This window comes from Apium graveolens, chromosome 5 (assembly GCF_009905375.1).
Source record: "Apium graveolens cultivar Ventura chromosome 5, ASM990537v1, whole genome shotgun sequence".
Taxonomy (NCBI): Eukaryota; Viridiplantae; Streptophyta; class Magnoliopsida; order Apiales; family Apiaceae; genus Apium; species Apium graveolens.
The window spans coordinates 250,179,904-250,193,379 of NC_133651.1; the positions used below are offsets into that span (position 1 = coordinate 250,179,904).

The 13,476-nt window shown below is 32.8% G+C and overlaps 1 protein-coding gene and 1 non-coding gene across 2 annotated transcripts; both read right to left on the reverse strand.

Moving 5' to 3' along the window:
* Positions 1–1,164: 1,164 nt before the first annotated feature.
* LOC141725046 (ER lumen protein-retaining receptor-like) lies at positions 1,165–7,544 on the reverse strand. Its single transcript, XM_074527422.1, has 6 exons — positions 7,278–7,544; positions 5,683–5,948; positions 5,432–5,547; positions 1,731–1,804; positions 1,553–1,616; positions 1,165–1,477 (listed from the first exon to the last, which is right to left on the reverse strand). The coding sequence occupies exons 1-6, from the start codon at positions 7,366–7,368 to the stop codon at positions 1,441–1,443; spliced, it is 648 nt and encodes a 215-aa protein (XP_074383523.1). The 5' UTR covers positions 7,369–7,544; the 3' UTR covers positions 1,165–1,440.
* A 3,670-nt stretch (positions 7,545–11,214) lies between these two features.
* Positions 11,215–11,321, reverse strand: LOC141662300 (small nucleolar RNA R71). Its single transcript, XR_012550421.1, has one exon. It is a non-coding gene; the product is annotated as a small nucleolar RNA R71 (small nucleolar RNA).
* Positions 11,322–13,476: the final 2,155 nt, after the last annotated feature.

Sequence of the window (13,476 nt, forward strand, 5' to 3'; positions counted from 1 at the left end):
CCCGCATCCCCAACGAGGACACCCATTGAATACAGGAGGAGGCCTTCAATCATCAGGCATACCCCTGGAGGCCTTCATGCTTTTCACGGACATCCCCCTCCTTGACCGTCTCAAAGAGTAAATTTTTCAAAGAGTACCTGCAACAAATACATTAGTAAAAATAAGAATCAGAAGAGAGATTTCAAGAAATGGCATTTTCAATTCATTCTTTCCAGAGTATGGGCTTTTTTCTCCTCTCCAGGCAAGCTTTGTCCTGAAGTCACCATTAAGAACACATTGAACAAACACAGGACGCGTCCTAGAACTTAGGGCGCGCCCTCACCCTCGTTAGACTTGCACCGTCTCCATCATACACAGCATTTCACACCCTATGACACGTCATGGTTAAAGTAGGTGTGTCCTATAACGTCTATCGCCATAAGATCTCATTTGCTAAGCACTTTCATAAGTATTGACGCGTCCATGTATCCTGGGCGCGTCCTTCCTTGATCATGCACTCGTCTTGCCTCGTAACATATCCCTTCTCAAGAAGGCGCGTCCTTCGTCTCTGGACGCGTCCTAGTCCTCTACAATGTAACACCGAGTTTAACTGTAACTAGCCCGCGTTTGACCCGAGTCAATCTAATGTCAAATTTTGGGTATAACATATATCACTCCCATATTTGGCTTCAGATCTCTCCTTTTATTCTCAGTCTCAACTGTGCATGTTTTCATGTTTCAGACATCGAGAAACCGACAATGTTTTGTTGCCAGCTCTCACTGGCTTCATTTCCTTTAAAAACATTTCTCTGTTATCAAAGTTTAAACATCTAGCTGTGTAAATATTTAGATTTCATTTTATCTGCTATGATTTGAACTTGGCGGATGCAATTAACAATTACAAACTTACCAAGTTGAATACTTTCTTCCCTCAGAGAAACAACAGCAAAATGCCAAACTTGATGAGAGAATTCATGTAATAAGGGTTTATCTCTTGCCGTTCGGGTTTTAGATTCGACTCTTGCTCGCACTAGAATTTACCTAAGAATGTATATCACTTGGAGAAAAATATCCCTAAGAACGTACTTGGCGGAATTACGTGAATACTATTAAGTGAATACATAGTGTATTTTAATGGTAAAGTTATTACTTATTCAGTAGCTTATAAGATGTACTAAAAAACAGCAGCAAAATGCATCTGCAATTTAGAAAAATAAACTATTTTGAGCTAGATGGATAGTAATAAACAACATTGGTGATGATAAATGTCCTTTTGGTGCTTATCTAGTATCATACGCTATCGCCCAGGTTCAATGGAAACATAAATAATCATGAATTTGACAGGCCTACTACTATAAGCACCAAAAGTTGACAAGATACAACATCAAAGCGCTAAACCCCCTGTAATTAAAAACATTCATATTCATGTATACTTCTTAGCAGAGAAGATCTATTTGGAGTTCAAGCTGGTAACTGAAGCTTTGAATTATTCTTCCAGCTGCAAACGATTGCAATAGGATGAGTTTCTATATAAAGTCTGTGACTGTCACATTTGAAAGAAGAAATATATTACCTCTGGAAGTAATAGTAAAAGAAATCAGCATAAAGCAGTGTCTGAATGACCCCAGCTATCCAAGCTGAAAGTTGCAAGCATTCGCATATTATTATTGATGAAAAGAGTATACAGACAATAGAACAACAGAGTGCATGCAGTAATATTAAACAACTTCGTAACAAAGTACAACACATACTTATCCAATGAACAAAGTGCGGTTCAGTGAAGTAGCGGTATACCCAATTCAAGATGTAGAATCCTCTATATGCACTGCAAAGAGGCAGAAACACAGTCAAGTTTTGCTTTACATTTTGACAAACAAGTAATAACTTGGACAGTAACATGATTTTGTAAATTATAATACATGCATTAACAAGCAGCGCCATTTGTTTTGGATCAGACTTTCTACTAGACTACTACTTGACTTCATACAGAAATAATCTCACAGGACTTCAATTTAGAAGTAACTTTAAATAACAAATTTTAAGCTGGATTAAGATTTATATTCTCGTGACAGGATAAATTATACAAATTTATGGTTGCAGTACTTGATATTCAGAGTACAACTTTGAATCATATTTCTGGGAAATACATATGAGCATGTCAATAGCTGTACAAAACCGAGTTGTGTCCGGTATAGCCTGTGATACTGAATTGTAATCAGTTCAACTAAGTATTGACTTTTGAGATTCTCAACTCTGAACCCTGCACTGTTTATACTTGTAATTCCAGTGTCAACCTGTTCTAAACCATCTTAAGTACAAAATTGGTCTATAACTATGACAAAAGTATACAATTCTCCCAAACCTAATAGTAGTAATTATTATTAAATATATTTGAAACAGCGATATATATATATGTAGATGTTTTTTGCAGACATTAATGAGGGTTTCATCAGGTTAAAGTTAAACTATAGTACAATTAACTCTTCACTTCAAATTTAATTGTTATAGATCTATTGAATTTTTTAACCATAATTATACAACCAATCATTTAAGAAATCTACTGTAAGTTTGTATACACCTTCATATCTGTGTACACATCTTATGGTTGGATCATCACAAAAAATTTAAGAGAACGTCGCAAAGGCAACCCAAACATGGTATCCATGGCTTGCCACTTATTTCCTTTCCCCATTTCATTTAAATAACATAAAACATGATTGTCACAACAACTAGTTAAGAAAAGTGGCTTGAGTAACTTGAAGAAGACTAGTCCATAAGTCACCCGCCTACTCATAACAGGTGGACCCTCTTTCATATACATTTATTTATTAGATGTAATATATAATTTAGAAAATTATTACTTGAGACCTTATTTCAGTATATTATTAGTTGAGTTCATAATTTAGAAAATTGTACCAAACTAAATGAATACATGTCTTTTTTCTTAAATATATAGTTAAATATGTCAAACCAGTGATTTAATATATTGTATTATTTAATAAATAAATTTTTGAATAATTAATTTATGACTAAATATTACAATGTTTTATAATTAATTGACATTGTTGTCTAACTAATTATTCTATTTAATAAGTAAATATAAAGTATTTTTAATTGTATAATTCAAATAACTATAATTAGTTTATGAATTATAATAAAATATATAACTTGTATATGCTAATTTATATGAAATTGGTATTTACAATATAAACATGTACTGTAATTTAAATGTACTTGAAGCGCATTCTTCGGACCTACGAGACTCAAACCTTAGTGTTGACCTTAATGTTGTGAAAAGCGGTGAATATTACCTGCATTAAATGCATAAACTTAGCTTCAAGGCCTTTGTTAGTGTTTCCCTTGTTTAAAAGTGTATTATTATTAAGGAAAATGCTAACAGCCCCCCTTAAGGCTATGTTTAAGCATTTAATACATGTAATATTCATCGCTTTTCACGGCATTAAGGTCAGTATTAAGGTTTGAGTCTCCTAGTTCAAGAAATGCGCTTCAAGTACATCTAAATTACAGTACATATACCAATTTTCGTATAAATTAACATATACAAGTTGTTTTATATTTTATTGTAATTTATAAACTATAATAGTTATTTGGATAATACAATTAAAAAAACTTTTATATTTACTTATTAAATAGAAAAAATAGTTAGACAACAATGCCAATTAATTATTAAACACTGTAATATTTAGTCATAAACTAATTATTCAAAAAATTATTAATTGAATAATACAATATATTAAATGAGTAGTTTTGACATGTTTAAATATATATTAAAAAAGACAGGTTTTTATTTAATTTGGTTAAATATTTCTAAATTATGAACTCAACTAATAATATACTAAAATAAGGTTTAACTTTTAATCAAAAAATTATATTTCATTAAAATCTTTTATTGAATTTATTAAATTTAATCTGGTACATAAAAAAACATGTTTGGAAATGAATATGAAAAGTTTTAGGTCCATAGTAGCAGTAGCAGCAATAAGGAGTCAAACAACATTACTCCGACTTTGCAAACAACATTTACTCCGACTTTGTAATCAGTGACAACAGCTAATAAAAGTTTAACCTAATAGATGTATTATTAATTATTAACAACAACCATTAGCACGACCCTATTATTAAATCTGAATATAATTTAAAATAGGTGGGCTTGATCCTATATTATTGTTAAATGATATTAATGAAAGTAATGAATGGCTAACCAGAAGGCTTGGAGGAGAATCACATAATGACTATGTTTTCGATGAAGAAAATGGCTTAACATATAATGAGTTTATAATGCTTCTAGGGTTAGAGAGACACTATATGGATCAAGGTCACAATCAAGAAGGAAAAATGCAAACATTGGTCTAGTAATATGAAGAGTCGGGGTATTTTGGCGAGTAAGAAGATGTTGGTTACAAATTTAAATTCCATCCCCTTCTTGATATCTTTAAGTAATATGAAACATTGGTCTGGTTCTACCTTTTAAGGCTATAATTATTAAACAGTATGTCTAGTGTTTACAAGCATCTTAATATATATAGCTATACACAGTGTTATCGAAAGCACTAAGCGCAAACCCTTCCCGGAGCCTAGGCGCGAAGCGCACGCTTCTTTGAAGCGAGGCGCACATTTAACAAAAATTTCTAAAATATATTATTTAGGATTATACATATTATAACTTAGGTTTATAACATAATTTATACTTTGTAATATATTAATTCACACTTCTAAAGCAAAAATAAAATAATTAATACTTTATAAAATATTAAATCAGAATTCTTGAGCAAAACAAATCCTAAATTTTCCATCAAGATTTGAATTTTAAGGTTTTGTGGGTAATTTTCCATTCTTTCATGTGTTCAATCATCATCTTTCTTGTTGTATCTACTTCTTGCTTCAATAATGGCACTCCCACCTCAATATTTAGAAGCATATATTGATTGGAAGTAGTTTCCTTATTACATGGATCAGTTGTAGCCTTGTAGGGTTCCTACCCTCTCTTACATAAAGGAAATGTAATTTTTTAGTTTTTTCGGACTTTGACTTACTATTGAAATCTAATTTACCTTCAATCGAAAAATCCTTGGACCCTATATTTTTACTGTTTGTATTAAATTGTCTTTTTTAAATCCTGTTCTACATCAAATCATATGCTTTTGCACGGAATTGAACTCAACTTCATTGCTAAAGAAATTAAATGTTTAAGGCTTTAAATATTTGAATTTTCAATGCATTAGGTGAGATAGACGATTAACTGTACTATGCAGCATATAGCCAGAGGCCCAAAACACAACAGAACCGTTCCAGTGTAAAGCAATTGGTGTTTTACTGGGTACGCAGAAATGTATTTTAGTTATACAAACTAAGTTAACCATGAGTAAGTAACCTGTGCTACCTGTGTTTCATTATTATTGTCTGGAAATTAAAATCAAGTTTTAGTGATTACCCAAGGAGAAACACATATTGCCCAGTCAAATTGTCAATATTTCTTGTCCTTTGCAGCAACACCAGTTGAGGAAGTATGGCAACAGCTTCCAAAAATATAGAAAACGTCCACAATACCTGATCCAATATACAGAACATAAGTAATTAAGAAACTGACCATACAGTGATTTATAACCGATAACTCAGATTTGAGCAAAATTAACTTCCACCAACACACACAGAAGTTTAATCGCCAGGCAGGGAACATATTACCTCTTTAAAAGTGAACTTCTCATGTATAAATAGGGCCAAAATCAAAGCAGGCAGCAGAAGAAAGTAGTGGCGAAATGTGTCTTGGTCTTTATCATACGATCTGCGCACAATTTTGTGGCGCCTTATGTACCAAACAATCGAGAAAGAGCTTCCTAGGAAGATTATCTTCATTACAGAATTGTATAGCGAGACATAAGTAGTAAATAGATCCACGTAGCGAGTAGCAAAGACGAGAGCAAAGAGCTCTTGAGTCTTTAGAGAAACACCTGTATGGAAATCAAGAAGTCAACAATAAAAGATCAACAACATTAATAAAAGTAACAAAAAAAATGCTTAAACTGATACCATATTAGGGAGAATATTGGGAAAAGAACGGATACCATATTAGGGAGAGTATTGGAAAAAGCACACACTAAATCCCATATTGTGATACTTAATCAGTACAATTAATACAGAAATTTTATTTAGCATGATTGGATAGCTCAAGTGGTTATGAGTTTATCCTTTGTCGGTCTTGGGTTCGACTTTGGTTCACCCCGAGAATTTCTTATAACAGATACTCACATTGTAAGACTATAAGACATATTAGTCAAAAAAAATTACAGAAATTTTATTAAAGTCTATAATTTGTATGCTGGTGGTAAGTTCGTCATGAATATTACATCCAACTACATTCACTGGGGAAGCGCATAATTTCACAAGAGTACGTCAGTAATGAATGAAAGGATAGAAGATTAAACCATCTTTATTTCCCTATAAATTAATACAGGAAGATCAAATCAATATGCAAGTACATACACTAGCACTGCTTTATCATTTATCTTGACGACTTTCGGTTCACGCACAACTTCCACTCTTAAAATTTTCAACTTTCTTCCGATAACAAGATATATGCTATAGAAAACAGTATTGTTGCAAAACTTGCCATTTCCATTTCTTATCTCATTGTACTCTACAAGTATATACAAGTTACATATACCATGTATTGCATTTCCTAGTAAAAAACAATTAAATCCTTGACGCCGACTCGCTGATGATAAAACCACATTTGCTAACTATCTTCATGTTGTTCCCTATACCTACTTAAAACATACTATGACTGTGAAAAACTTCATTCGTATATATTTATATTCAACTTTTTCAAGAGACAGGCAGCCCTTACTCTAATAAAAACGAGCTGCAATCCACTATGTCTCCAACACTCCACCTCTTGTTACCAAGAGAAGAAGGTTACAAGCTACAAATATCCCAATTCAGGCTACACTTTCAACAACAATTACACACATAATTTTAACCACTCACACACTCACATTTTTAACTCCTTAATATCCACAATAAAAGCTCATGTAACATTTCCAAAATGCTCAAAAACAACTTTTCCTTAACAAACTAACATCCCAATATAGTATTCTCTCTCTCTCTCTCTCTCTCTCTCTCTCACTCACTCTCTCTCTCTGTGTAATTTCACCAAACAAACAAAAGGGCATGCTCAAGATTACAAAATAATGACACCTGAATCACTAATACATACACAAACATAGAAATAAAAAGATGAAAACTTTACAATCAAGAAAAGAGAGTAAATGGGGGGTTACCAGCACAAGATTTAATGGTGTGGATCTTGAGAAGCAAAACAAGAACACTGGCAAGATGGGTCATGTCCCCAGCTAATCTGAAGATATTCATGGCTTTCTATTCTATTCTATTCTTTGTAGAGAATTGATATAACAACACCACTCAATTATCCTTGTACCAATATGTTTTTCTACCCACAACTCAAGAATGCATCAGTAGATCTGCTCGGATTAAACAAAACCAAGATTTCTTTTTTATTTTAGTCTATGATGATAATAATATTAATATTTACCAGCATTTCTATACTGGTGCGTGATGTAATAATTTAATGAATACAACATTACTGACTTTTCATAGTAATATATTTTGCTTGACTTCAGAATTAATGAATTGTAAATATCAAATTTGTTGAGTACCAAACGCATAAAAATCTTAATAAAAAAATTTTGATTCTCAATTTCAATATTATTTATTCCTTGTAAGACATTTTCATGGTTTGGATCTGAAATAAAAATTAGGTTAACTCAATAAAATAGTTTTAGTTTGAAGTATTAATTTTAGTTATGATCTACTTTATTTAAATCGGTAAACGATAAAATTTTAATATAATAATTTTGATGAAGCTTATTACTAAAAGCATTATTTTTTATAATTTTTAATTTTGACCATAAATTTATTTTTGGCGAAATATTGACCGTAAATTGGTTGGTCTTATGAAAATTAGAAGTATATTTTTTTCGTATGTAATTTAGTTTACAATGTGTTATTTGATCGTAAATTATAAAGGGATTGAGTTATATGTGATTTAAATTTCACAAATAATAGATTTGTTATTTAAATTTAAATATTATAATTTATAATTAAGTTAAAATATTATATTAAAAATTATGAGGATTTTTTTGAATATTAAAAACATTTTATTGTACGTATAAATATCTATTTGTTATTATTATTATTTTTTGAAGAAATTATAAATTATACCTTTTTTTCAAAAGAAAAATCCTACTTTATATGAAAACTAAATGAGAACTAAAAAAGACGAAATATGACTTTTGGTAGACTTCACGCTCCATTCGTACCACCATCCAAATGACTCTCGTCACAAATCAATTAAGTGAAATCCGGAAAATATTGAACATGTAAGGTGATAGTTTCAGAGATATAATGCAAACCTTAAATTTTATTATATTTAATATCGAGTTTATAATATGTCTGAACTTATATTAAAAATTAATATAAGTTAAATATTGAAAATATCCTAATATATATAATATAATAATAAAATAAATATATATTCTAACATTTTCTCAAACTCACGATGTTGCAGCAATGAGTATTGAGAGTTTGTCACACAAGAAATGAAATCGCGAAGTCGAGTGTGATTTCGTAAAAATATCAGCAATCTAAAATGAAGAAGGAACAAAAGGAAATGAGATAGTGCATTGCAGCCGATAATGGCGAGTAAGATAACAATCAATCTCAATATGTTTAGGGTGTTCGTGAAATATCGAATTATGTGCAATATGAATTGCACACTTATTATCACAATATGACAGAGTTGAACTAGGAAATCTAACACCCAAATATGCACTTAAGCGACGTAACCAAACAATCTCACAAGTAGTGGAAGCCATGGTGAAGATGATCGTAAAACAACATCTTGTTTCTTACTCTTTTATGAAATAAGAGAATCACCAAGGAAAATACAAAAACCTGTGAATTTACGATCCTCAGGATCACCAGACCAATCGGCATCACTATAAGCACGCAACTCTAAAAATAAGGTAGAAGGAAACAAAAGACTATTAAACTGATTCTCACGAAGATACCTGAGAATACAGTTAAACCTCGATTAAGTAATATCCGATATAAAGTAATAACCTCGCTTAAGTAATAAATTTTGTCGGTCCCTGTTAAGTGGCATTTATATCCACTTAGAACGCTTCGTAAAGACTCGAATTGGTGTTTTGTACTCAAGTTGTTTGTGTATTTGATGTGTTTTTGTAGTATTTTGCATTTCAGGGCATAATCAGAAGCAGGAATGGTTTTACAGTATTTTTATGCTTAGAAGAGTGTTAAGTAGGAGCCTCGGATGATTGCGCGAAGAAACCAGCAAGTGAAGGCAGATAAATAAGAAGAAATCAGTTTTTCCAGAGACTCAGGGCAGCCGCGCCGCTTCACAGAACGGCCGCGCCGGGTCGAAATCCTGGAATCCTGATTTGATTAGAAGGCTGATTCTTTGGACACCTGATCAGATGGGCTGCTATATAAAGACATCTTAAAGACGTTTTTCACAACGTAGACCAAGGAGAAGACGGCAAGAAGACCTAGGAGCACAAATTCAACGAATGAGAAGAAAGCTTATTTTTACTTGTGATTCTTTGATTGAGTTGTAATATTGGAAGCTTATTTTCTTTTTTGTTGAACCTAATACTCTTGTTTACGTACTTTGATTATTTATTCGATTTATAAATACTTAGTTTATTATACCATGCTTTCATCGGAACCCACGGTGATGATGAGTTCGGTTATGAACTAATCGTTATCGTGGGGTTTTAACAGATTTACTTATGAATTTCTATAGTTAATTTGTTTCAATATCTTGGTGTGTGGTGATTATATGATATCCTAGTATTGGTTGTACTTATTCGTCTTATGTGCGTAGCTAACATATAAGATAGCGTGTTAATCTCTATTGAAGCGAAAGTGAATATAGAGGCTAGCATAGGTTCATGTCTAATTGTTACGCATGATTCGTAGGTAATTTTAACCATTTTACTTGCCCTATGTAATCACGATAGATAACTTGCGCATTAAACCTTTATGTTGTCAAATTCTATAGGCATATAGGGTCTCAACATAATTGGTGTCTATTCAGCTTCTATCTCTTTTGTGGATGTCTAGTAGTTGGGTATTCGTACAACGAGTTCTTGGATTGCTTTCGCCACTCCTTGGTCGAAAGTTGGCGTTTACTAGTTTCGTGTTATTTGATTAGTTGTCATCACCATTGCATGCTAAGGTTAAGAACAATAACTTTGAATGAAGTAGTAATGAAGTTAGAATCCCATGATTGTGTCATATAAGTAATTCAACCTCAATTCTCTTAGTTAATGTTATTTAATATAATCTCTTAATTAATCAAAACCAATTTGTTATTTGTCTTAGCATTGAACGATAGCCATATTATTGTTGCATAAGTGCATAGATTGAAGTTAACCTAAACCAGTCTCTGTGGGAACGAACTAGAAAGAATTTTATATTACTTGCGAACACATATACTTGCATAAAATTTAGCGCGTGTTTTCGTCTTAACAAGTTTTTGGCGCCGCTGCCGGGGACTCGGTGTTAATTTTTAGTTTATGTGCTTGACATCAGTGGTTGTTAAAGTTCACTAACTCGGATATTTTACTTGTTTATTTGCTTGTTGCTTTTTCAGGTACTCTAGAGAGCGTTTATGCTAACGCGTTCTCGATCTCGAAAGACAACACTGGATAAAGCAGAGGAAGAAGTTTTAGTTGAAGAAGTTCTTGCAGAAGTTGAGAAAGTTGAAGAAGAATCTCTTGTTGCAATGGGAGAACCATAAGCGAATCTGAAGGCTTTGATGGATTACTCTCAACCGAAGATCAATGATATTCAGTCTAGCATTGTCAAACCAGCCATCGCGGCTAACACTTTTGAAATCAAGGCTAGCACGATTCAGATGGTGCAGAACTCAGTCCATTTTGGGGTTCTCCAACGGAAGATCCCAACATGCATATTAGAGATTTCATCGAGATCTACGACACTTTCAAATTCAGCAACGTGTCTGAAGATGCTATAAAGGTAAGGCTTTTCCTATTCTATCTGAAGGATAAAGCTAAGTGTTGGTTGTATTCTCTACCACCAGGCTCTATCACCAAATGGGAAGATCTTGCTCAAGAGTTTCTTACTGAATTCTTCCCTGTGGAAAAGACAGCTGCAATCAGAAACGCTCTTACTCAATTTGCGCAGCAATCGGGAGAGTCTTTATGTGAAGCTTGGGACCGTTATAAGGAGATATTTCGGAAGTGTCCTCGTCATGGGATGCCTGACTGGATGATTATTAGCTGCTTTTATAATGGCTTGGGAGCACAGTCCAGACCCATGCTTGATGCGGCATCAGGTGGAGCCTTATGGGCTATGAGCTACGATGAAACTTATGAGTTACAATAAACATTAGGTGATTGAGTTTCACGATAATGTACATACATTGCACATGTTACAGTAAATGTATTCTCTATGTAGTGCATGCATGAATTTAGTTTTCACATATGATTAATTATTATAAAAGTAATTTTAAATCAAATACATTGCATGTGACTGATTCTCATTTTTAAGAACAATGAATTATAATTTATAAACATATAAAAATTTGATAAAATAATAAAATATTACTTTATAGATGAAGTAATAAAATATTATTATATCAATAAAATAATAAATTCGGTAAAGTAATATTTTCCCGGTCCTAGAGCTATTACTTTAAAGAGGTTTAACTGTACGAAGAACTGCAACCTAATGTACGGAAGTAGGAAAAGTGAAAAATTGACTAACTATATGAACAACAAGTGCAATATCCGGACGAGTAATAGTGAGATAAACAAGACTACCAACAATCGTGCGATATAAAGTAGGATCTGTTAAGGGAAGACCATCAGATGGAGAATATCTAGCATTCATTTCTAAAGAAGTTTTCACAATCTTGTTATCAGTAAGACGTGCACGGTCAAGTAAATCAGCAATATAATTAGATTAACAAAAAAGATATCCCTTTGGTGAGCTAGCAACCTCAATTCCCAAAACGTAATGTAGCAAACCCAAATCTTTTTTAGCGAAACAACCAGCCAACTCACGTTTCATTGACTCAATACCATCACAATCATCATTGGTAATAATCATATCATCAACATATAAAGATAAAAAAATACGACCAGCACTCGTAGATCGTACAAATAGAGCGTAATCATGATTACCAGCACGAAAACCAAGTGAATAAAGTATAGTAGAAAACATCTTAAACCAACAACGAGATGATTGACGAAGACCATAAATATATTTACCAAGTCTACATACATAACTTGGTTGATGCGGAAGATCGGGAGAAGGTGTCATATAAAATTTCTCATAAAGATCACCATACAAGAATGCATTCTTAACATCAATCTGAAATATTTTCCACTTGCGAGCAGAAGCCACTGCAATCAAAGTACGAACAGTCGTCATTTTTGCAACAACGCAAAATTCTCTTCATAGTCTAAGCCATACTCCCGAGACCTTTAGCAACAAGTCCAGCCCTATAACGCTCAACAAAACCATCAGATTTTGTCTTAATTTTATATACCTAACGACAACCAATTGCATGTTTTCTTGGAGGCACTATTACCAAATCCCATGTATAAGTTTGATGTAAAGCAGTAAATTCCTCGGTCATAGCATTTTGTCATAGAGGATCACAAACAACCCATATATATGATGCATACTAATACAAATGGTGAACAAAAGTAACGAATAAAGTAAAGGAAGGAGAATAAGATGAATAAACTAAATCAGGAAGTTGGGTGGACTTAGATATGCGAGTAGAGTTCCAAGCCGGCGGATGAGTCAAAATTTCGGTAGACGATTGGGTAGGAGGGGAATTTGAAATCTCTGGTGATGATTGTGGTTGTAGAAGCATGTGGAGATATCAAAGTATGAGATATAGATGTAGAAGTCGGTGGAGATGTGGGAGTTTGAGATGTAGATGTCTCTGGAACAGAAGTATTAAAATTTATGGTTGAAGCATCATCAATGTTCGTGTCAAACTGATCAATACGAATAAGCTCTTCATGTGTTATATGATGCGAACTAGCAGGAATAGAGAAAAACGGATTATGCTCCAAAAAGTAAACATGCCGAGAAACATATAATTTTACACTAACTGGGTCAAAACAACGGTATCTTTTCTGGGTAACACTGTAGCCCAAAAACACACATAAAGCAGACTTAACAGATAATTTACTACGCTCAATCTGAGGTTTAAGAATAAAACAGGTACAACCAAAGACACGCAACGAAGCATAATTAGGCACTTCATCATATAATTTCTCAAAAGGAGATAAACCAGAATTTTGAGAATCCGATATTACTGACTTCATACATGATTTCAACATGTTAGACATAACCTTTGACAATATTCTAACCAACAAATTACATAAGAAAATA

Bases quoted from the DNA above. Each gene is read 5' to 3' on its own strand.
- LOC141725046 (XM_074527422.1), bottom strand. From the start codon at position 7,368: ATGAATATCTTCAGATTAGCTGGGGACATGACCCATCTTGCCAGTGTT. The intron at 5,548-5,682 runs GTAATATGTTCC...ATATTGGATCAG, and splicing joins AGAAGTTCACTTTTAAAGAG to GTATTGTGGACGTTTTCTAT. The intron at 1,478-1,552 runs GTAATATATTTC...AATCGTTTGCAG, and splicing joins TTTTACTATTACTTCCAGAG to CTGGAAGAATAATTCAAAGC.